The sequence below is a fragment of the Gossypium arboreum genome, chromosome 8 (assembly GCF_025698485.1).
Source record: "Gossypium arboreum isolate Shixiya-1 chromosome 8, ASM2569848v2, whole genome shotgun sequence".
Taxonomy (NCBI): Eukaryota; Viridiplantae; Streptophyta; class Magnoliopsida; order Malvales; family Malvaceae; genus Gossypium; species Gossypium arboreum.
The window spans coordinates 141879409-141904458 of record NC_069077.1 but is presented as its reverse complement, the minus strand read 5'-3'; the positions used below and the strand labels follow the sequence as shown (position 1 = coordinate 141904458).

Sequence of the window (25050 nt, the reverse complement as noted above, 5' to 3'; positions counted from 1 at the left end):
AGCTCAAACCACAGAAATAGAATAAGTTGGCCTTAGCCCGGAATAGAATTCAAAATAAAGCCCATAAGCCCATAATGAGCGTAACAGATATTACATGTTTATGCGTAAACCCAACCGATTCATCCATAACACCCCGCATCACCTTACACCATGTGGGAGACTACTCGCCCACCCAACCGCTACACACCATAGAAATCGCAGCGAGATCGCGGATATTGTGACGAAGTCACCAGATCTGAATATTGTGGCGATCCACGAGCAGATATTTGTGGCGAGCCACGAATCAGATAATTGTGGCATAGCCACCAGAGAGATATATGTGGCGAGCCACCAGATCGATAATTGTGGCATAGCCACCGGGCGCTTCCTCCATAGTATAACCCAAGTCCCCATGCAATAGATATATAATCATGGCGTACATCATACGTAATCGATCGTCATGCTTTTCACCAAAAGTAACCCTAGGGTATAATGATAATTTTGCATACATAGGGTATTCAAGTAATTTAACTATTCTTAAGGTTTTCATACATAACATAGCCATTTACGTATTTATCAGAAACACTTACCGCGTTTTCTTAAAAATTTGGGCCCGTTGGCCCATTATCCCGTTTTTGGCCCATTAAGCCCAAAAATATCGAAATGCACAGAATCGCGCACTCTGCAGTCTTATCACTTTAATTTACCATATACATCAAACTATTAATCTCATGAGCATCCACACACTTGCAAGATCTCAAAATACCGGCTTTTTGGCATTTCGGCTTTTCGGCTTGTGCCGATCTAGTCTATAAGAGGGTGTTAGTTACACACCTGTTTGCGATGATATGCTGACGAGATCCACACACGAACTGCCTACAATTGGATTACTAACACGTTAATCTAACTATTCAAATACGAACTACATATTAACTCCTTACAATATTCAGCCAACCACACCTACAGATCATAGTAAGCTTATAAGAAATCAATAAGCAACTCATTAACAAATTTTTGTCAATGTTTACCACATAATCATAATTTCACTGCAAGCTGTCTTCCTGAGCAAAAGTCACTAAATCATTTATAACTGGAGCTACGAAACTCCAAATCAAGTGCCGTTAATTTTTCCTGAAAATAGACTCATATATCTTCTATCCATAAAATTTTCAGAATTTTTGGTTTAGCCAATCAATACCAGATTTTTCTCAAAGTTTCACATGTTTCACTGTTTGACTAATCTGACCACTCTTCATTACGAATCAAATTTCTCATTGTACAGAATTCAAAATATGTTCTTGTTTATTTCATTTGAAACTAGACTCAATAAGCTTTAATTACATAATTTATTCAGCTTCTAATTCATCTCCCACAATTTATGGTGATTTTCCAAAGTCACGTTACTGCTGTTGTCCCAAGCAGATTTATTACCAAATCACTCTTTCACACATACCTTGTATGCATGTTATTTAAACATGTATATCACCAATCAATCATCACATATCTATGGTTTTACTTAAGTATAATCTCCATTTCATCATTTTAAAGCACAACATGTTAGCCAATTTTTCCCTTTAGCATCTAAGGCACATGCATGCTCATTTGTTTGGCTCAACTTCACCTATCTTCCATTTTTCATCAAAAGAACATGAAACAACAACCATTTCCTTCATTTTAATTCATGACTAAATGCTCACAACACAACTAAAAACCAAAATATGCTTCAAGAGTTAAGGTAGAATCAAGAAGAACTCATGAACCTCAAAATAGAAGCAAGGTACCAAGAACTTACCTTCAATTTTCCTCCTCCTAGTGACCGAATACTCAAGAGCTTTCTCCTCTCCTTTCTCTTCTCTAACTTTCGGCTATGATGAACAAAGATGGACAAAACTTTGTTCTTTTCATCCTTTTGTTATTTTATTACCCAACATTTTATGACACAAAATAACCTATATTATTTGTGACATACCTATGCCATAATGTCAATAAAAAAAATGCCCATAATGCTTATCATGCCCATCATGGAACATTTACCTAACCCATTATCAATTTTTATCAATTTGTACCATAAATTATGGATATCAAGTGCACATATTGTCTTCAACAACATGATGGCCGGCCACTTCTTGTAAAATGGGAGGTTTGACATGCAAATCCTCCTATTTTGCACTACTATTTATTTGGCTACTACAAATTAGCCTATAGCATTTTCAAACATTTTCACATAGGTCCTATTTCATAATTTCACTCACAAATGACAAAATCAAAGCATGAAATTTTGCCAACATTCACAGAATTCCCGAAAATTGGGGAGTTATATTTATAAACTGTAAAAATCAAAATAATGTTACAAATTGAAAATTGTTATAAAAATTAAAAAATTAAAATTTCAAGTAATTGCAAAAAATGGAATTTAAATACCATTTTAGAATTCTAGAATTATATATTTTATAATTTTATAAAAATATTTTAAACCTTTTAATATTTTTACAAATTTTAATAAATTTTACAATTTATTGTAATAATATTATTATTTTTAACTGATTTCTTTTCAATTATCTTATTTTTGTAATTTTTTATAATTTATATGTGATTTCTAGATTATAAATTTTTATTTATTTCAATTTTTATTTTTTAATGTGTATATATATTTAATAAAAGAAATGTTTGTTTTTCACGTAAAAAATATAACGGATACATAGTTTAAGTACTAAATTGGGACAAAAAAATTAAGGTATCAAAGTGAGAAAATGAATACTTTAAGAGCCAAATTGTTAATTAAGCCTGTTTTAAAATAAAATGAAACAAAATTTATAGTTTAGATATCGATTTTCACTTAAAAATATAAGAAAAATTTATCGGAGAAATCATTTTTCGGTTTATGGAAATTAATGCTTTCGTGGTTTATTATTACTTATTTGTCTTTAAGATTTAAATTTAATTTTTTGAAAATACAATGTGTATTATTATTACAACCAATATTTATTAATAGGTTTGAAAATCTTGAGATATTCAGATCAGACTCTATTTTCGATAAATTGTGTATAAATTCTTAATTTAAAATTTATTCTTATTTAAATTCTATTACATATATATATATATATAAAGTTTATATAAAATTATTTTAATTTAAGTTGGGTGATATTTTAATTTTAATCTGTTGTTTTAATTTTTATTAATAATTTGTATTTGTAATTTTTTTTCTAAAAAATGTGGGAGGAACAAATTAGTGGAGAGGAAGCTCAAATACTAATTCTTACAATTCTCAGCCTTCAAATTTTACATCAATCCACATACTCATGGAAAACAAAAGATGTGTTTGGTTTGTGGGAAAACGCAAGAAAATCTATTTATTTTCGTAGGATAAAACTGAAAAAACGGCTAATTGAAGGGTTACATTACTATTTTTCCCTCACTCAAATAAAATATAAAGTAATACAACACAACAAAAATTTAAGAAGAACAAGAACTCTTCTCCGATTTAACCTCCTCAAAAACCTGAGATTAAAAAACCATCACCTCAGGTTTCTCTAATTCCCCCCCCCCCTTTCAAGAAAAAATCAAAACTTTAATTCTTCTTCCATTAACACCCAAATCCCAATGCTAAATTCTCTATAATCTGATAAAAAAGAAAATTCTTTGGGTTCAACCCAGCAATTCAATTTCTTCCTTATAAAAAACCCAGAAAAAAAGATTGTTTTTAAAAAAAAAAAATCCAATGAGAAGTTTATTTACGATCGGTTTAATAGCATCATGGTACGCCTCGAACATTGGGGTTTTGTTATTGAACAAGTTCTTGTTAAGTAATTATGGGTTCAAGTACCCAATTTTCCTCACCTTGTGCCATATGATGGCTTGTTCGTTGCTGAGTTATATTGCTATTGAATGGCTGAAAATAGCTCCGATGCAAAGGGTGAAGTCACGGTTGCAGATGATGAAGATATCAGCTTTGGGGTTCATCTTTTGTTTGTCGGTCGTCGGCGGGAATATTTCGCTTAGGTACCTTCCTGTGTCGTTTAATCAAGCTGTTGGTGCTACTACGCCGTTTTTCACGGCGGTTTTTGCGGTGGTTATGACTTCTAAAAGGGAAGGTTGGATTACGTATGTTACACTCGTGCCTGTTGTCGCTGGTGTTATTATTGCCAGTGGGGTAAGCCTTAAAATTTCAAATCTCAATATTTGTGTTACTATTTCATTAACTTTTAAGAGGTTAAACATAATTTCTTCCCCTTTTAAAGAATTAAATTGTAATTTTATTATAATTATAATTTTAATTTAATCACTTTTTTAGGATTAGTCCTTGCTTACCCCTAGAATTCGCCTTTAATTTGTGTTGAGAAAATTTTAAGCTTTTTATCGTGATTTTGAGAGTTGATTCATCTTTTTTAATATGATAGATATTGAATTTATGATGTTTGCGTGAATTTAAGAAATTTGACGTATTTATAAAGTAGAGGGCTCAAAGAAGATTCGGAGACAAAACTTAATATAGACACTAATCTTGAAATTGAACTTTTTAAGCAGGGGTGAATCTAGGCTATTAAAATGATAAAAATTTAATTTAGTCCTCTACAAATTATAAATATATAGATTATTAAAATGACAAAATTATATTTTTATTCTCATAAAAATATATTATTTAATTCTGTCCCAAAATTTTTATCTTCACCTCGCTGTTAAGGGTCTGTTAACTCTCGAAGAACAACACTTTGAAAATAGATTGAATTTTATTGATCTAAATGGTTGGTTTTTGCATTATACTTGATGATAATCATTGCCACTGGTTATTGATTTGGTTCTTATGCATGGATGAAGGGAGAACCATTGTTTCATCTGTTTGGATTTATGATGTGTATTGGTGCCACAGCAGCAAGAGCTCTTAAATCAGTGCTTCAAGGCCTTTTGCTGTCTTCCGAAGGGTAAGGGACCTGACATTTTTGGAGTTAGAGTGTGTTTACCGTTGCTTTTGACTGTCTAAAACACTTTTTGATGGTAAAACCAATGCTAAACAAAGGGTTTTTTGCTCTCGGAAATGCTTTTTTGTCTTTATGAAATCTAATTTTGGGGTTTAAATTGATTAGGGAAAAGCTCAACTCCATGAACCTATTAATGTACATGGCACCTATAGCTGTCCTGGCCCTTTTCCCAGCAGCTCTTTACATGGAAAAAGGTGTAGTTGGCATCACCATTGCACTTGCAAGAGATGATTGGAAGTTCTTAATATATCTCCTCTTCAATTCAGCACTTGCTTATTTTGTCAACTTAGCCAATTTCTTGGTCACCAAGCATACCAGTCCCTTGACTCTCCAGGTAAAAAAACAATCACTAGTGAATATGGTAAAATTATCATAGAGGCTTTTATATTAAAATTCAGATTACATTTTAACAAAATAATAAACAAATTAGTCCCTATATATTCGATTAAAGAGCAAATATATCCCTTAACACGTGGTATGTCACATGTACTTCATGCTAACATATATGGACCAATTTTAATAGTAGAAAATGATGAAACCGTTAACAGAATGATCAATTTGCTCTTTGATCTAATACATAGGGATTGATTTTCTCATTTTTTGAGTAGAGGAGTCAGAATGCAATTCGACTCCTAGTACGAGAGCTTCTATGGTACTTTTACCTTACAAATATATGCATTATCGAATACGAGTAAATGCCTAATATGTATATAATAATTTGTTTTTTTTCAAGCATTCAAGTTGTTGTCGTCGTTGTAGGTGTTGGGAAACGCGAAAGGCGCGGTGGCCGTGGTTATATCGATCTTGATATTCAAAAATCCAGTATCAATTACCGGGATGCTTGGATACTCACTCACAGTGGCAGGGGTTATTCTTTATACTGAAGCTAAAAAACGCAGTATGTAAATAAAGGGGCCATTAAGCAATAGGGATATATATATATATATATATATATATATATTTGGGTACAAATTCAACAAATATTATGTGTTTTTTAGTGTTGGATTAGGCTGTTGAGTGAAACAAAATTGAAGGAAGAATTTTGTAATTTTTGTTGAACCAATGTGTCTTCTTTTATGGAGAATTTGGCAAAATTTGATTAGATTTTTCTTCTTCTTCTTCTTTTCTTTTTAAATCAGCTGATTATTTATTTTTAAATCAAATAGTTACAAAAAATAAATCTCTTGAAATAAGAATAGAGAAATTAAATTTTAAAAACTTGAATAGTAGAGGGACTTGGGAAAGCATTAAACCAAAGAGGGACTGAGTTCGTTGGTTCCCGCCAATGGATATAACAAATGGGTAGGATCGGGCCTATGGTTGATCCATTATGACCGAGTTTTTTTTGGTTTCGGTCTAACCAATCAAACCATCAATTTTTGTCAGTTCAATTAGAAATAAATGATTCATGGATTATGTAATTTAATTTTTATTTTTATTCAATTAGTTTGATCAATTGATCTGCGATATTGATTATAGCAAACAAATATAACTAAATTTTAAAAGTCTAAAGGCATAATAATAAATTTAGTTTATAATATTTATATTTTTATCAATTTGATCCTTAATTATTTTTAGAGTTAGATTTGACTATCAACATTCTAAAATAGTCGAATTGCTATTTTATATCGTAAATACTAATTAAAATGTTAAATTTTTAAGCATAATAGTCCGTATGACAATTCACATGTATTTCATAATAATTTGTATTTGAATTTTTATGAATTATATATATATATTTTAATTTTGGATATTTTACAATTTATTAAATAATTTATTGACATAACATATAAGACAAATAATATTATATCAACATGAAGTAAGCCGTTAAAAATTAATGTTTTAGTTAGCATTTCTATTAAAAGATGGATTTAACTCTTTTGAAAAGTTAATAATGGTTAAATTAATAAAAATGTAAATGTTGAGGGTTATATTTAAAATTATAAAAAGTCTGAATATGAGATTTTACATTGGTCAAAATTTGAATATTAGACATTGTACTTTGTACAAATCATGAATTTAGTGTTTGTACTTTAATTTGATCACTTTTAGTCCCTGTAATTTTTAAATTTTTAAATTTTAATCTTGACAAAATGATAGTTGTTTGGTTAAATTATATTATTAGTCATGTATTATGCATAAAGTTCTAGATTTAATCTATGTTCACTAATTGAATCACTCTTTGTGACTATTTTTTTTTTAATTTCAAAAATTTTAGTCTTAATGCAAACGAAGGACTAAAAAGTTAAAATTCTAAAAATAGAGAGACACAATACAAAAAAGATGCTAAGGATACGTAAATAGAAACAACGAAAAACATGATAAAAACAGACAGCACCATATATAATCTTATAAAACACTCCGAACACTAATGTTACAACTTCGTCTTCTTCATTTCGCTTCTTTCTGATTCAACGGCACAGTCCCCACCGCCGTCTTATACGTATACCATTTCGCTATCCCGATGAAAACCCCAAAGTTCGCCACACTTAAACCAGCCAACAACCAAAAAAAGTAATCAATATGGCCATGATTCAAATTATCCGGTATCCACCCCAGTTTCCCATCTTTAGCCGTAATACTAGTAACAATTGTAACCAACAATGAACTCAAATAACTACCTGCAGCCACGGTGGTTAACGACAACGCCGAACAAAAACTCCTCATGGCATCCGGTGCTTGTTCATAAAAGAACTCCAATTGTCCAATAAAGGTAAAAACCTCAGCACACCCAATGAGGAAATACTGCGGGACTTGCCAGAAAATTGTCAATGGCATCTCTTTTAAGTCGTAATAGTTATGTTTTTTCACTATTTTAAGCCGTTCTTGTTCTAAGATAGCTGCGGCTACCATGGCGAAGATTGATATGAAGAGTCCAATTCCAATTCGTTGAAGTTGGGTTAATCCGTTTTTCCGGCCGGTGAATTTTCGGGTCGTCGGGACGATGATTCGGTCGTAGAATGGTACCCAGAAAATGACACTGAGGGTGTCGAAGATTGAAAGTGAGGCTGGTGGGATATGGAAGTTGGAGTGGGCTACGCGAGTGTCCATTCTTTCGCCTTGTAAGGTGAATAAACTGCTCATTTGGCTGTATACGGCGGCAAAGATGATGCCGGAAGCCCATATGGGGAGTAATCGGATTATAGCTTTGAGTTCTTCGACTTGTGTGACGGTGCAAAGTCGCCACGGATTAATGCCTTTTAATTGGTCTGTTTGAGTTTCCACTGCTGCTTTGTCGAAGAAACTGAAAAATTGCAGCCATAGTGAGAGTCTAATTAAAAATTTCAAAATGTTTGTGAACTTAATTATAATTTTCAAAAATTGTTTGGGTCTTAGAAAAAAGTTCCCAAAATTTTGGCGCAGAAGCCTCCCTTGCTGCCTTCCATTACCATCAGTCCATCATCAGCCACGGTACAGCCAGACTTGTATAATTAGAATGGGATAATATAAGTTTTTGGCTCTTTAGCAATTAGGTCCATTTTGGAGCCAATATTTTTTTAGGGTCCACTTTTTTTTGAACTTGTCAACTAGATTCATTTTCGTCTGTGAACTTAGATTTTGTCAACATTTGATGATATGGCCAACATTTTATTGAAATATGACCAGATTGGACAAATTGAGAACTTATTGATATAAAGGTCCAAACAAAGGACTTCAATCGGTTAACTCAAAAACGGCTTGAAATTGATAAAAATCGAAAATCGAAAAGAATAAACAATTAAACAAGTTAAATTAATTAAATGAATTTTAATTAATTATTTAATTATTGTTGATTCTATAGTCGAACAAACTGAACTGGTTGAATCAGGAATCGTTAGAATAACCGATTCAACCATCAGTTATTAAAACACTAAATGTGACACTCTGATGATGTGGTATAATATCAAAGTGTTATGTTGTTAAATTTTTAGTTTTCAAGTTCAAGGACCAAAATAGAATTAGTTGCCAAATTCAAGTGCAAAAGTGAACAAAAAAAAGGTACATGTACTAAAGTGAACCTAGTTGCCAAGTTGAGAGATCAAAAATAATATTACCCCAATTAGAATATCAATTATTTTCGAGTTAATTCATGAAATGTACTCAAACTATTGTCTAGAATTTAAATCGATCACTAAACTTCAAAAAGTATCATAGTGGCTCTTGTATTAGGAGTCAGATTGCATTTTACCCTCCCTACTAAAAAATGATCAAATTAGTCTTTCTAAGTTATATCAAAGAGCAAATTGATCATTGAGTTAAAAATTCTATCCGTTTCTACTATTAAAAACTAGTCATTGTATATTAGCATGAGGTACACGTGGCACTATCTGATTATTCCATTAGACACACTAGTTTTAACAGTACAAATAAATAAAATTTTTAATAGAAATGACAAGTTTACTTTTTAATATAACGTATAAGGACTAATTAACCTATTTTCTTAGTATAGGGACTAATTAACCTATTTTCTTAGTTGAAAGAGTAAAAATGCAATCTGAATAATGTTAGTTGCAAATTCACAATGTAATGAATGATGATTTAAAAGCTTAAAAAGCTGACCTAAGATCATTGGTATGGTCAATCTTGCGGCTTCCTTTGATATTAGATTCTGCATCTGCTTTTTCATACAAAAGAGACATATCAGCAGGCACTGCAACATTATATTTCCTAATGGATGCTACCAAAACCTGACATAGACGTGTGAGAGGGCTGCCACCGGGTATTTGGTTCCGATATAAACGAGTGCCCGTAAAGAAAAACCCGACAGCTATAGCCATGGCTATAGCCGGGATGCCGAAACCCCATCCCCAACTCACATTGGTTTGAACCCATACCAACACAGATGCTGCAATGAGTGCACCAATGTTTATTGAGAAATAGAACCAATTGAAAAATGAACTCTTGTGTATCTTCTCCCTTTCGTCCGTGTCGTCGAACTGATCGGCTCCGTATGACGAAACACATGGTTTAATCCCACCTGTTCCTAGCGCTATTAGGTACAGCGCTAGAAAAGTCATGGCGCTTTGCGTATCGGTCGGGTTGCAATTATCTTTCGAATAACAAAATGGCTTCATGCCATCGATCGATGCAGACATTGCCAAAAGTGTCATTCCCTATATCAATATTATCTCAGTGAGGGACTATAAAGGTAAAAAGAATTATGGAGGCTCTTATATTAGGAGTCGGATGATATTTTACCTCATTTATTCAGAAAATAGGTAAATTAATCATTATATATTAAATCAAAGAGTAAATTCGTCCTTCTATTAAAATTTCTATCTATTTTTACTGTTAAAAACTGGTTTTTATACGTCATAATGAGGTACACGTGTAACTTTCTAGTTATTTTGTCAATCATGTTAGTTTTTGACAGTAGAAATAAAGAGAACTATATTACTTTTTGATCCAACGTACGTATAAAGACTAATTTATACATTTTTTGAGTAAAAGAGATAAAATGCAATCCACCTTCTAATATAAGGGACTCCATGATACTTTTAATAGACTATAGATTTCGTATGTATTACTTGGAATCGAAGTATACTTACAATGATATAGATGATTGAGAAACAAGCAATTGTCCAATATCTTCCTAGATAAGAATCAGCTAGAAATGCACCAATCAATGGTGTAATGTAACATGTTCCACTCCAGTTCTGGTTATTTTTGGAAGCGGTTGCACTATGCTGGTTTAATTGATGCTTGAAATAAAGCACTAAATTGGTGCTCATCCCATAGTATGCCAATCTTTCACAACCCTCATTACCTGTTTGATAAAAGGCCAATGTGAAACATCAAAATCTCGTATCTTTTAACTATTAATTTCAAGTTCGTTTAATGGCTTCCGTTTTGATTACCTATGATATAGGGACAAGCTCTCCAGGTTCCAGTTGTCTTCTTATTAGCTGGATTTCCTTTGTAATCCACTGTCCCATCTTTTGTATATATATCATCTTCTTCCATTTGTCAAAGCCTGAAACTGTGAAAACTTGGATCAAGATAGTGTTCACATGCTATAATACTTCAGGACACAAAAGAAGAATATGTTATGGATGAGTGTCTTGAAATCGAAAAACAGACACAAATATACAAGTTCTAGGTTTACATGTTATAATCTATACATTCTTAGTCTGGTTGAGGCTGCCAAACTTTTGCATAAACATGATATGAATGAGTGACTCAAAATACCTTGAGACACAAAAGAATAACATGAACATGATATGGATGACTGTCTTGAAATCAAAAAACACGACACAAATACACGCTAGGTTTACATGCTATAGTCTATTCACACTCCTAGTCTAGTGTAGGCATGGACGAGTGTCTCAAAATACCTTGGGACACAAAAGAATAACATGAACATGATATGGACTGAATAACTTGAAATCTAAAAACATGACACAAATATACGAATTGCTAGGTCTATATGCTATAGTATGTGCACTCCTGGTCTAGTTTAAGCTGACAAACTTCAGCTTAAAGATTAAAAAGATGACTTTGGGTTGCATTGAATCATGTTTTAATAGTGTATTGCTCCAAGAATTTTCAAAAACAGCACTGAAAGATTGTATTGAAATGAATGAATTTTCCAGGTTGAAGAAAATAAAAAGAAAATTGACGCATGAGATAAAAGGAATATTGGGTTTGTTTTGGTGTACCTTAAGCTTCAAGTAACAAGTGGATCAACAATGGTTTTCTTGCAAAATAAAATGAGAGTTGAAGGAGATGATGACTTTGGTTTCCACAAAGGGAGAGCGATGAGTTTCATCAAAGGTATTGTCATTACACTCTTATATATGCTTCCAAAAATCCAAAAAAACCATAACTTGTGTTGCTTCTTCCTCTTAAATTTCATTAAAAATGTGTGATTAATTTTTTTTTTCGGTTTTTAATGCCTTTCACTTCTTACATCACCTGGATGTCCACGGGACGTTTCTTCATTTTTTTATATCAAGGGTCAAAGTAATATTTAATCTCTGAATTTGATAATCTTTTTCAATTTGGTCCTTGAATTTTTTTTCGGTCCACTTTAATCTGGAAACTTGACAATTTTTCTCAAGTTGGTCTTGGATTTCGTACTGAAATTTTGAAGGAACTTCTATAAAATCTAAGAACATACAAAAAAAATATTAAAAAGTTTATATTTTTTATATAAAAAAAAACATTCTAGATGATAATGTGGCAAAATTCAAGTTTTGGGACCAAATTTAAAAAAGTTGTCAAGTTCCAAGACTAATATGGATGAAAAAAGTTTAGAGATAAAGTTCATATCAAATATAGATTAATACTATCATATGATAAAAAGGGTCAAAATACTTAAGAGATCAGATATTATAAGGATTGGATAAATTTAGTTCCTATATTATTAAAAAGAATCAAACAAGTCTAAATTGTAATAGAGTTAACAATTATTATATAAAATATATTACAAATTATTAATTTTAGTTGCAATTCAATTCTAAACAAAAATTCATTTACAAAACTATAAAAACTTTAAAAATATTAACTTCAGAGACTATTATAAGTATTAGCTCTATTTCAATTTAGCTATATTTAATTTTTTTAATAATATTGTGATTAAATTAATCTATTTAATTGTTATAATAAACATCGATAATGACAGTAGAACAATCGCAAAGTAATAAAAAAAGAAAAAAAAAGAACACATAAATTATACGTGAAAATCCTTTCGGGAAAAAACCACGGTAGAGGAGAAGAAATTCACTAATATTGACAAACGAATAATACAAGAGAAGTTTTAACTATATCTATTTAAGGGTTGAAAAACTCTATTCTAATCAAAGTCAAATAGTAGAAGTATAGTTCTATACCTTAGTCTACTAACCTCGGCCTCTTGTCCCAGAGATTCCTTTATTTCTTCAACAAATGACGGTATAAAAATGTTTATTAATTTTCATCAAGCATCATTGGTGGAATATTAAAACATATATTTGGATTGACTTTAAAAACAAATAGTAATGTGAACAAAAGTGCAGTCTGAAGCCATTTGGTTTGAACTTCTTGTCCAAAAAAGGACAAGCTTGATGATATATACAAAACTTGTAATCAAAGCAGCCAGTTCATTTGATGTTAATTAATTAGTTTCTTAATGATGTGTTTATCATTTAATATGAATGCTATATTTACTTTCACACCTTCGTTAATGCCAATAATTTAGGACATAATTTAAAAACATGACACATTCGACAGATTTAAACACCATTAATACATATTTTAGTACATGATTATTGTCTTGTAATATTTTGTCTAGCTAGGCCAAGTCTTTTTCAAGAATAACTTGTGAAGCTAATACTTTGATCATGATTTTTATAAGATTAAACCCTCTTTTGAGACATGAAATGATGGTATTTGCTAGGAGCCCTTTCTCTAAATTAAGGGTGAAAATGAAAAATAAAATTTTAAGGGGTCAAATTGTAATTTTATCATTATATTAACTTTAATTTCATAAATTTTGAAGAAATTAAAGGACAAATTTAAGGGGGGCCAAAAATGCATAAGCTCATGGGTGGATTTAAAGGGACCCCAAAAATGGAAATCATGTGATTCAGTCCTTTCAAATAATGAAAATTTTAAGTTCATATATGTTAAAATTGTACTTTGGTTCTTTCAAAATGAAAAAAATTATGTTTAGTCCCTCTGAAATTGATATTTTTAAAATTTATAATTTAATTTCGATCCTCACTATAAAATTTTCTAGATTCACCCCTGTAAAAGCTATCTAAAAAAAGGATTATAGTTTATCTATGAATTGGATGAAGCAATGAAACTAGAATATTTAACTTTCATTACAAGGTCAATGGGTTAGTATTTCACTTTGACAATTTTTGCAGTTCTACTTTTTTTTATGTACCAAAATGTTGTCAAAATTGTTATGTTCAAAATTTACAGTAACTAAAAATTTGCTACATTGATTCGTGGATGGAGGAAGTTTCAGTTTTTTCTATGGTGTAAATGTTGAGCATAGCTTCTAGACATGCCGGAATTGTGTGAAATCGCCTCATTTTGACACTACGTTGCTATCGTTTCCCTCAAGCTTAGTTGGTTTCACTTCGGATTCTGTCGGCTTCGATGTATCCATGGCAATGTCGTTTGCTTTGTGATTATCCTCCTTCTTTGCCGTGTTCTCCTGCCGAAGTTGATAAGCCAGAGTTGGCCTTAGCTTCGGTTAATCTTTCAGTTTCCAAATTTATTATCTTCAACAGATCGTGTACTAGCTGCCTCAGTGGCCTGTTCCACAACAGGCACAGCCTTTTCTCTACTTAATATTTAGGACTCACCTTTAGAATCACGAGCATGGACATAGATGACCCCTGTTGAACATTTGGTAAGTCTATGTTAGACTACCACATACCACATACTTGCTCTAAGTTACAGAGAATTCATTTTTTTTTCTAAGGTACCCATGTTTGACACTGGTGTCTGAAAAACTTATATCGAACATAGACCGAGTGTCTATATTTACCTTGGAGTCCAAGTAACATAGCATACAGATTGTTTCTATACTTGTATATGACCCCAAGACCTGTTAAATGTATTACTGACCTTGAATGTTTTGTGACTGCTATTACTGGATGACTGATCTATTGAATTCACAACCAGCTTCCGTTCATTTCGGGTTTTCTTGTGGCTGCTCAACATCTGATAAGAGGTATATCATCGTCCAGGATATTTTCTGGTTATACTGACCTTGGAGATGAAAATTTGTTTTCAGGAACTTGTTCAATCAACAATCTTTGATTTAGAGCCATCACGATTGGATCGTCAAATCTTTGTTTCGATCCAGAATTGTTGTCCTCTATCAACTTGTCTCCACTTTGAACTGCATTCGGTGCATCCCCAGGTTGGCATTTCTCCATCTTCTTTTTAGATTCCAAAGGTGTTTTAGATTCATATGATTTCGAGTCTGAAACACTAGAAGCTCTTTGAGTTATCGGTTTTACCTTCAATTCTTCCATAGGTTTCTGAAGAGAAGCATTTGGCTCATCGGGTTTCGTCTTTAAACCCGAAAGGTCTACTTTGACGGGATACTCTTCGATAATATCATGTAATTCTTTTGGTTTTTCTCCATTTGCCTCTCCCCATACTTCACTTTCGGAACGGATGTCCCCATCAACATCACGATCATCATATGTAACTGATCACCATCAATTGATGAACCTGTTGTAAATGGAGGTGAACCAACTTCTGAGATCTCAACTTGCAAATCAGAAGCTACGGAACAAGTTGAAGTAGGACAATGTCGATTATATGTACAGTAAAACAAATTGAACTCCGGCCTAGGCCTTTTAGCTGGAGATGGATTGAAATCATAGGGAAGTGTATGTAGAGTTTTCCCCTTAGGAGGAACTAAAAGATTAAGGCTCTTTTTCATTTGATCCCTACATATCTCGGGAGACTTACTCGTTTGATCTAAGACCGGTTCTGTGTCTTCAGATGAAGATGTGTAGCATGAATTATTGTTGTTTATAGAATCCATCTCCATTTTGACATCATGAGGAGAGCCCATTGCTATTTCTCTAATCATTTCTTGTTTCCCTTCCAATGAATTAGTTGCATTTTCGTGATTGGACTCATCTAGTTCAACGATATCAACATCACTTAGTGTACTAGAGAAATTATGATGGTGATCACCCCCTTTTTCTGATTGCCATTTGAATCTAGGATCTGTTGGATCCTCCACAAGACTTCTTTGAGTACTATAATAATGATTAAAGTGAGCATCATTCAAGTCTTGGGTCAACCATGTTCTGTGACAGAAGCTTTCGTGTCTGCAGAAAAGCATTTCCTTTTGGTTGACTGTCATGAATTCTTGATGGAAACTATCTCCCGCAAGATTCGGTTTCTCTTCGTGTGGATCATAAGGTAAGTCAAATGGATTATCTTTAGGTACCCAGATTGAAGGACGAAGGTGCAGAACCCGGCATCTATAATATTTTGATATAGATGTTTTCATTGGAAAACAATATCAACGGAGGAATAGGAATTAGAATTCTACATTTATTTAATTTCTTTGGGAGTTTTAGTTTTACTAGGTTTTTTATTTCCTTATAAACTTTAAATTAGGAATTCTATTAGGACTTTAAATTAGGAATTAGATTAGGATTTTCCTTTGTAATTAACACCTATAAAAAGGTCGCCAATATGAAATAAAAGGGGTTTTATTTTTATCACAAACGTTAGTTTGGGAAAGGGTTCACCAAAGACGAATCGCCTTTGAGTAACCATAGGTCGAACCAAGGATACTTTCTCGTCTAGACTGTGACTAGATCTTACACCAAGGCGTATAACAACTTGGTATCGAGTCGATTGTCATGGGTGACGAAAAAACTTTGATGACCAAGTGGAGGCATTTATGGAACAAATGGCTACAAGGCAACAAGCATTAGAGGAGCAGATGGCGATTTTATCTCTTTAGGTCTAAAAGACAATAAAAGAGAATTTAGAAAAAAATAATGAAGAACAAGGCAGTAGTGGAGGCAAGAAAAGAAATTCAGATTCACAACACAGTGGGGGCATGGTGCCAAGATACTCCAAGATGGAATTTCCCACTTATGATGGTGTTGGTGATCCTTTAGGATGGTTAAAAAGATGCGAAAATTTTTTTGGCAATTAGCGGACCAACGAAGAAGACAAAGTCGGCTTAGCTTCATTCCATCTCTTAGGAGAAGCACAATTGTGGTTTGATCAAATCGAGGAAGAGGAGGCAAATTTGGATTGGGAGCGTTTTAGAGAGTGTTGTCATGTCAGGTTTGGGCCACCTATGAGTAATAACCCCTTGGGAGAACTTGCAAACTTGAGACAAACTGGGATGGTAGAAGAATATCAACGTCAATTTCAATCACTACTGGCTAGGACTACTGATCTTAAACCTCGACAACAAGTAAACCTTTTTACTGCCAGATTAGTAGAGGAACTTAGAATTGATATGGAGATGCAACAACCGGGAAACCTTGGAGTTGCAATGAATATGGCTCAAGTTTTGGAATGGAAATAAAAAGTCTCTTCCAAGATGTTATCTCAAACCAATCTAAACTGGTCAGTTTCCCAAAACACTGGCAGCAATTCCATTATTCCAACAACTAAGAGCTTTGCAAAGGGAGGAGGACAAACAACGAAACCAATGGGGAATAACAGCAAAATAGGTTCTTCCGCACCATTTATCAAAAGATTAACACGAGCAGAGATGGCGGAGAGAAGGGCTAAGGGATTGTGTTATAATTGTGACGAGTCTTACTCCATGGGGTACAAATGTAAAAGGCTATTTTGGATAGAAGTACCAGATATTGAAGATGAGCAAGATGATGAGGTAGATGATCTTGAAATTTCCTTACATGCCATTAGAGGAACTTGCAATTCATCTACTATGCAACTACCAGCAAAGGTGTCAGGAAAAACAGTGTTAGTTCTCGTTGATTTAGGCAGTACACATAACTTTCTACGCGAAGGTCTAGTGCCAAGATTAGGACTGAAAATACAAAAGAAAAGGGGGTTGCAAGTATGTGTGGCAAACGGAGAACGGGTTCCTAGCATTGGCATTTGTAAATCAGTACAGTTCGTTGTGGCCAATGACAACTTTCAAGCTGATTTTTATACAATACCATTAGAAGGGTTTGATATGATTTTGGGGGTTAAATGGTTGTGTACCCTTGGTCCAATTTTATGGGATTTCAGCTCCTTAATTATACAATTTGCAGTAAACAAGAAGAAGATACTCTGGCAAGGGCAGCACCTAGAGGAAGTTCTACGACTCAACTTGATACAGGGACAGGATTTAACTAATATAGTATTAGATAAGCTACTGGTAGAATTTGCGCATTTATTCCAAGAACCGTCTGGGTTACCTCCTAACCGCAAATGTAACCATCGTATAACTCTCAAACCAGGAACGGGACCAATTGTAGTCAGGCCTTATTGATATCCACATTTTCAAAAGGATGAGATTGAGAAGCAGTGTGACCAAATGTTACAACAAGGAATCATTCGACCCAGTAGATCACCATTCTCTTCTCCAGTACTATTAGTAAAGAAGCATGACGGGTCATGGCGTTTTTGCATCGATTATCGAGAGCTTAATGCTTGCACTGTTAAAGACAAATATCTGATTCCTATCGTGGATGAATTGTTGGACGAACTTCATGGGGCAAAATATTTTACAAAATTGGATTTACGATCGGGATATTTTCAAATTAGAATGGCAACTATTGATGTGGAAAAGACACCTTCGAACCCACCATGGACATTTTGAGTTTCTTGTCATGCCATTCGGCTTACCAATGCCCTTCCACATTTCGAGTTTGATGAATGACATTTTTTGCCCTTACTTGCGTAAGTTTGTTTTAGTCTTCTTTGATGACATATTAATTTATAGCAAAACATGGACTGAAAATATGCATCATGTAAGATTAGTTTTTGAACTCTTGCGGGATAATATGTTGTTCTTAAAGAAATCCAAGTGTTTCTTTGGAGAGTCTCGGGTAACCTACCTCGGTCATGTCATCCATGGTGAAGGGGTCGAGGTTGATCACACTAAAATTAAAGATGTCACCGATTGGCCAACTCCTAAAACTACCAAGGCTCTACGAGGCTTTCTTGGGTTGGCAGGATATTACAGAAAATTCATCAAGAATTATGGACAAGTGGCTGCACCCTTAACATCTCTTCTAAAGAAAAATGCCTTCAACTGGACTAAGGAAGCTGATGTTGCTTTCACCCAATTAAAAACTTCTCTTTCAACAGCCCCAGTTTTGCAATTACCCAACTTTGTGGAGGAATTTGTGGTTGAATGTGATGCTTCGAACAGCGGGTTTGGAGTTGTACTACAGCAAAAGGGACACCCCATTGCCTTTTTCAGTTGCAAGATTGCAGATCGACACCGTAAGTTGGCTGCCTATGAACGTGAATTAATTGGTTTGGCAAAGGCAGTGACTCATTGGCGACCCTATCTTTGGGGAAGGCATTTCCTCATCCGTACTGATCACTTCAGTCTTAAGTATTTGTTAGACCAACGACTTACGACATCTCCACAACAACATTGGATCAGCAAGATAATGGGGTTTGATTTCCGAGTGGAATATAAAGCAGAGAAGTTGAACAGGGCTGCAGATGCTTTATCTAGAAAAGACGAAGACTTACCACACCTCATGACTGTTTCATTCCTTCAAGTTGAAATTCTTAAAGCCATCAGACGAGAAATAGAAGCTTCCCCAGAATTATCACAACTCCAGCAAAGAATTCTACAAGGAGAGTTGGGGCCCGATTGGGTTGCACAAGATGGGTTGATTTTCTTCAAAGGGAGGTTGTACCTTTTACCTACCTCACCAATTATTCCCACTCTTATCTCCTCTATACATGTTATGGCACATGAAGGGGAATTGAAAACATTGCATCGTCTTCGCCAAGATTTTTTTTGGAAAGGAATGAAGCTTGCAACCTCAGAATTTGTGCAACATTGTTTAGTATGCCAACGCCACAAATGGAAAAATTTACAGCCCGCAGGTTTACTTCAACCTCTTCCAATACCACAACATGTTGGGGCTGATATTTCTATGGATTTCGTGGAGGGTCTACCCAAAGTAAAAGGAAATCGGTACTTAAGGTGGTTGTGATGATCGTCAAGCACGCTCATTTTTACCTTTGTCCCATCCATTTATCGCTATATCTGTTGCTACCGTCTTTTTTGCAGAGGTATTCCAACTTCATGGCTTGCCTGAATCCATAGTTTCAGACTGTGATAAAGTTTTCCTCAACCTGTTTTGGAAGGAATTATTTCGTCAAAGTGGTTCTAAGCTCGCTTTTTCCTCAGCATACCATCCCCAATCTGATGGTCAGACAGAGGTAGTTAACCGAACAATAGAAATGTACCTACAATGCCTCTCTAGTGATCATCCACGACAGTGGGTCGATTAGGTTCCATGGGCTGAGTATTGCTACAACACCTCATATCACACCGCCCTAAAGGCCACTCCTTCCAATTAGTATACGGTAGGATCCACCTCGACTTCTCTCCTATTCATTTGGTTCTACAAGGATTGAAGGCGTGGATAAGGCTCTACAAGATAGGGATGCACTTTTACACAATGCTCGGGATAGACTCTTGCAAGCTCAGCAACGAATGAAAGCCACTTATGATTTGAGGCACAGAGAGTTGAATTTTAAAGTCGGGGATTGGGTTTGGTTACGGCTTCAACAGTATCGACAATTGACGATAACTAAACAGAAGCATCACAAGTTATTGCCAAAATATTTTGGTCTTTTTAAAGTCTTGAACAAAATAGGATCAGTGGCCTATCAGCTTGAATTACCTACAGGCAGCAGAATACATGATGTATTTCATGTTTCTTTCCTCAAAGAATACAAGGGACCTCAACCAGATGCGATAGGAGACTTGCCCTTAGTATATGATGGCAAGGCCTTGCCTACTCCACAAGCTATTATTAATACCAAGCTTAATCGGGGTCGGCGGGAACTATTAGTGCAATGGGCAGGATGCCCTCAAGAAGATGCCACTTGGGAACCAATTGATAATTTTCGAGTAGCTTATCCTGAATTTGAGCTTGAGGACAAGCTCAACTCCGAGAGGGGGAGTAATGATATAGATGTTTTCATTGGAAAACAATATCAACGGAGGAATAGGAATTAGAATTCTACATTTATTTAATTTCTTTGGGAGTTTTAGTTTTACTAGGTTTTTATTTCCTTATAAACTTTAAATTAGGAATTCTATTAGGACTTTAAATTAGGAATTAGATTAGATTTTCCTTTGTAATTAACAAATTTATAAAAAGGCGCCAATATGAAATAAAAGGGGTTTTATTTTTATCACAAACGTTAGTTTGGGAAGGGTTCATCAAAGACGAATCGCTTTGAGTAACCATAGGTCGAACCAAGGATACTTTCTCGTCTAGACCTGTGACTAGATCTTACACCAAGGCGCATAACAACTTGGTATCGGAGTCAGTTGTCATGGGTGACGAAAAAACTTTGACAGCCAAGCTGGAGGCATTTATGGAACAAATGGCTACAAGGCAACAAGCATTAGAGGAGCAGATGGCGATTTTATCTCTTTAGGTCTAAAAGACAATAAAAGAGAATTTAGAAAAAAATAATGAAGAACAAGGCAGTAGTGGAGGCAAGAAAAGAAATTCAGATTCACAACACAGTGGGGGCATGGTGCCAAGATACTCCAAGATGGAATTTCCCACTTATGATGGTGTTGGTGATCCTTTAGGATGGTTAAAAAGATGCGAAAATTTTTTTGGCAATTAGCGGACCAACGAAGAAGACAAAGTCGGCTTAGCTTCATTCCATCTCTTAGGAGAAGCACAATTGTGGTTTGATCAAATCGAGGAAGAGGAGGCAAATTTGGATTGGGAGCGTTTTAGAGAGTGTTGTCATGTCGGGTTTGGGCCACCTATGAGTAATAACCCTTGGGAGAACTTGCAAACTTGAGACAAACGGGATGGTAGAAGAATATCAACGTCAATTTCAATCACTACTGGCTAGGACTACTGATCTTAAACCTCGACAACAAGTAAACCTTTTTCCTGCCAGATTAGTAGAGGAACTTAGAATTGATATGGAGATGCAACAACCGGGAAACCTTGGAGTTGCAATGAATATGGCTCAAGTTTTGGAATGGAAATAAAAAGTCTCTTCCAAGATGTTATCTCAAACCAATCTAAACCGGTCGGGTTTCCCAAAACACTGGCAGCAATTCCATTATTCCAACAACTAAGAGCTTTGCAAAGGGAGGAGGACAAACAACGAAACCAATGGGGAATAACAGCAAAATAGGTTCTTCCGCACCATTTATCAAAAGATTAACACGAGCAGAGATGGCGGAGAGAAGGGCTAAGGGATTGTGTTATAATTGTGACGAGTCTTACTCCATGGGGTACAAATGTAAAAGGCTATTTTGGATAGAAGTACCAGATATTGAAGATGAGCAAGATGATGAGGTAGATGATCTTGAAATTTCCTTACATGCCATTAGAGGAACTTGCAATTCATCTACTATGCAACTACCAGCAAAGGTGTCAGGAAAAACAGTGTTAGTTCTCGTTGATTTAGGCAGTACACATAACTTTCTACGCGAAGGTCTAGTGCCAAGATTAGGACTGAAAATACAAAAGAAAAGGGGGTTGCAAGTATGTGTGGCAAACGGAGAACGGGTTCCTAGCATTGGCATTTGTAAATCAAGACAGATTCGTTGTGGCCAATGACAACTTTCAAGCTGATTTTATACAATACCATTAGAAGGGTTTGATATGATTTTGGGGTTAAATGGTTGTGTACCCTTGGTCCAATTTTATGGGATTTCAGCTCCTTAATTATACAATTTGCGATAAACAAGAAGAAGATACTCGGCAAGGGCAAAGACCTAGAGGAAGTTCTACGACTCAACTTGATACAGGGACAGGATTTAACTAATATAGTATTAGATAAGCTACTGGTAGAATTTGCGCATTTATTCCAAGAACCGTCTGGGTTACCTCCTAACCGCAAATGTAACCATCGTATAACTCTCAAACCAGGAACGGGACCAATTGTAGTCAGGCCTTATTGATATCCACATTTTCAAAAGGATGAGATTGAGAAGCGGTGTGACCAAATGTTACAACAAGGAATCATTCACCCAAGAGATCACCATTCTCTTCTCCAAGACTATTAGTAAAGAAGCATGACGGGTCATGGCGTTTTTGCATCGATTATCGAGAGCTTAATGCTTGCACTGTTAAAGACAAATATCTGATTCCTATCGTGGATGAATTGTTGGACGAACTTCATGGGGCAAAATATTTTACAAAATTGGATTTACGATCGGGATATTTTCAAATTAGAATGGCAACTATTGATGTGGAAAAGACAGCCTTCCGAACCCACCATGGACATTTTGAGTTTCTTGTCATGCCATTCGGGCTTACCAATGCCCCTTCCACATTTCAGAGTTTGATGAATGACATTTTTTGCCCTTACTTGCGTAAGTTTGTTTTAGTCTTCTTTGATGACATATTAATTTATAGCAAAACATGGACTGAAAATATGCATCATGTAAGATTAGTTTTTGAACTCTTGCGGGATAATATGTTGTTCTTAAAGAAATCCAAGTGTTTCTTTGGAGAGTCTCAGGTAACCTACCTCGGTCATGTCATCCATGGTGAAGGGGTCGAGGTTGATCACACTAAAATTAAAGATGTCACCGATTGGCCAACTCCTAAAACTACCAAGGCTCTACGAGGCTTTCTTGGGTTGGCAGGATATTACAGAAAATTCATCAAGAATTATGGACAAGTGGCTGCACCCTTAACATCTCTTCTAAAGAAAAATGCCTTCAACTGGACTAAGGAAGTCGATGTTGCTTTCACCCAATTAAAACTTCTCTTTCAATGCCCAGCTTTGCAATTACCCAACTTTGTGGAGGAATTTGTGGTTGAATGTGATGCTTGAACAATGGGTTTGAGTTGTACTACGACAAAAGGACACCCCATTGCCTTTTTCAGGTTGCAAGATTGCGATCGACACCGTAAGTTGGTGCCTATGAACGTGAATTAATTGGTTTGGCAAAGGCGGTGACTCATTGGCGACCCTATCTTTGGGGAAGGCATTTCCTCATCCGTCTTGATCACTTCATCTTAAGTATTTGTTAGACCAACGACTTACGACATCTCCACAACAACATTGGATCAAGAAGATAATGGGGTTTGATTTCGAGTGGAATATAAAGCGAGAGAAGTTGAACAGTATGCAGATGCTTTATCTAGAAAAGACGAAGACTTACCACACCTCATGACTGTTTCATTCCTTCAAGTTGAAATTCTTAAAGCCATCGACGAGAAATAGAAGCTTCCCGAAATTATCACAACTCCAAAGAAAGAATTCTACAAGGAGAGTTGGGGCCGATTGGGTTGCACAAGATGGGTTGATTTTCTTCAAAGGGAGGTTGTACCTTTTACCTACCTCACCAATTATTCCCACTCTTATCTCCTCTATACATGTTATGGCACATGAAGGGGAATTGAAAACATTGCATCGTCTTCGCCAAGATTTTTTTTGGAAAGGAATGAAGCTTGCAACCTCAGAATTTGTGCAACATTGTTTAGTATGCCAACGCCACAAATGGAAAAATTTACAGCCCGCAGGTTTACTTCAACCTCTTCCAATACCACAACATGTTGGGGCTGATATTTCTATGGATTTCGTGGAGGGTCTACCCAAAGTAAAAGGGAAATCGGTACTTAAGGTGGTTGTGGACAGACTGTCGAAGTACGCTCATTTTTTACCTTTGTCCCATCCATTTACTGCTATATCTATTGCTACCGTCTTTTTTGCAGAGGTATTCCAACTTCATGGCTTGCCTGAATCCATAGTTTCAGACTGTGATAAAGTTTTCCTCAACCTGTTTTGGAAGGAATTATTTCGTCAAAGTGGTTCTAAGCTCGCTTTTTCCTCAGCATACCATCCCCAATCTGATGGTCAGACAGAGGTAGTTAACCGAACAATAGAAATGTACCTACAATGCCTCTCTAGTGATCATCCACGACAGTGGGTCGATTAGGTTCCATGGGCTGAGTATTGCTACAACACCTCATATCACACTGCCCTAAAGGCCACTCCCTTCCAATTAGTATACGGTAGGGATCCACCTCGACTTCTCTCCTATTCAGCTGGTTCTACAAGGATTGAAGCTGTGGATAAGGCTCTACAAGATAGGGATGCACTTTTACACAATGCTCGGGATAGACTCTTGCAAGCTCAGCAACGAATGAAAGCCACTTATGATTTGAGGCACAGAGAGTTGAATTTTAAAGTCGGGGATTGGGTTTGGTTACGGCTTCAACAGTATCGACAATTGACGATAACTAAACAGAAGCATCACAAGTTATTGCCAAAATATTTTGGTCCTTTTAAAGTCTTGAACAAAATAGGATCAGTGGCCTATCAGCTTGAATTACCTACAGGCAGCAGAATACATGATGTATTTCATGTTTCTTTCCTCAAAGAATACAAGGGACCTCAACCAGATGCGATAGGAGACTTGCCCTTAGTATATGATGGCAAGGCCTTGCCTACTCCACAAGCTATTATTAATACCAAG

The 25050-nt window shown here is 35.1% G+C and overlaps 2 protein-coding genes across 2 annotated transcripts; one reads left to right on the top strand and one right to left on the bottom strand.

Annotated features, from left to right (window-relative positions):
• The first annotated feature begins 3440 nt into the window (after positions 1 to 3440).
• On the top strand, positions 3441 to 6059 carry LOC108468506 (probable sugar phosphate/phosphate translocator At3g11320). Its single transcript, XM_017769386.2, has 4 exons — positions 3441 to 4129; positions 4795 to 4898; positions 5061 to 5289; positions 5715 to 6059. The coding sequence occupies exons 1-4, from the start codon at positions 3698 to 3700 to the stop codon at positions 5859 to 5861; spliced, it is 912 nt and encodes a 303-aa protein (XP_017624875.1). The 5' UTR covers positions 3441 to 3697; the 3' UTR covers positions 5862 to 6059.
• A 1136-nt stretch (positions 6060 to 7195) lies between these two features.
• On the bottom strand, positions 7196 to 10898 carry LOC108468417 (protein NRT1/ PTR FAMILY 8.1-like). The gene is made up of 4 exons (XM_017769303.2): positions 10793 to 10898; positions 10484 to 10701; positions 9495 to 10048; positions 7196 to 8199 (listed from the first exon to the last, which is right to left on the bottom strand). Exons 1-4 carry the CDS (start codon positions 10896 to 10898, stop codon positions 7347 to 7349), a joined length of 1731 nt encoding a protein of 576 aa, XP_017624792.1. The 3' UTR covers positions 7196 to 7346.
• Between the last annotated feature and the right edge of the window lie 14152 nt (positions 10899 to 25050).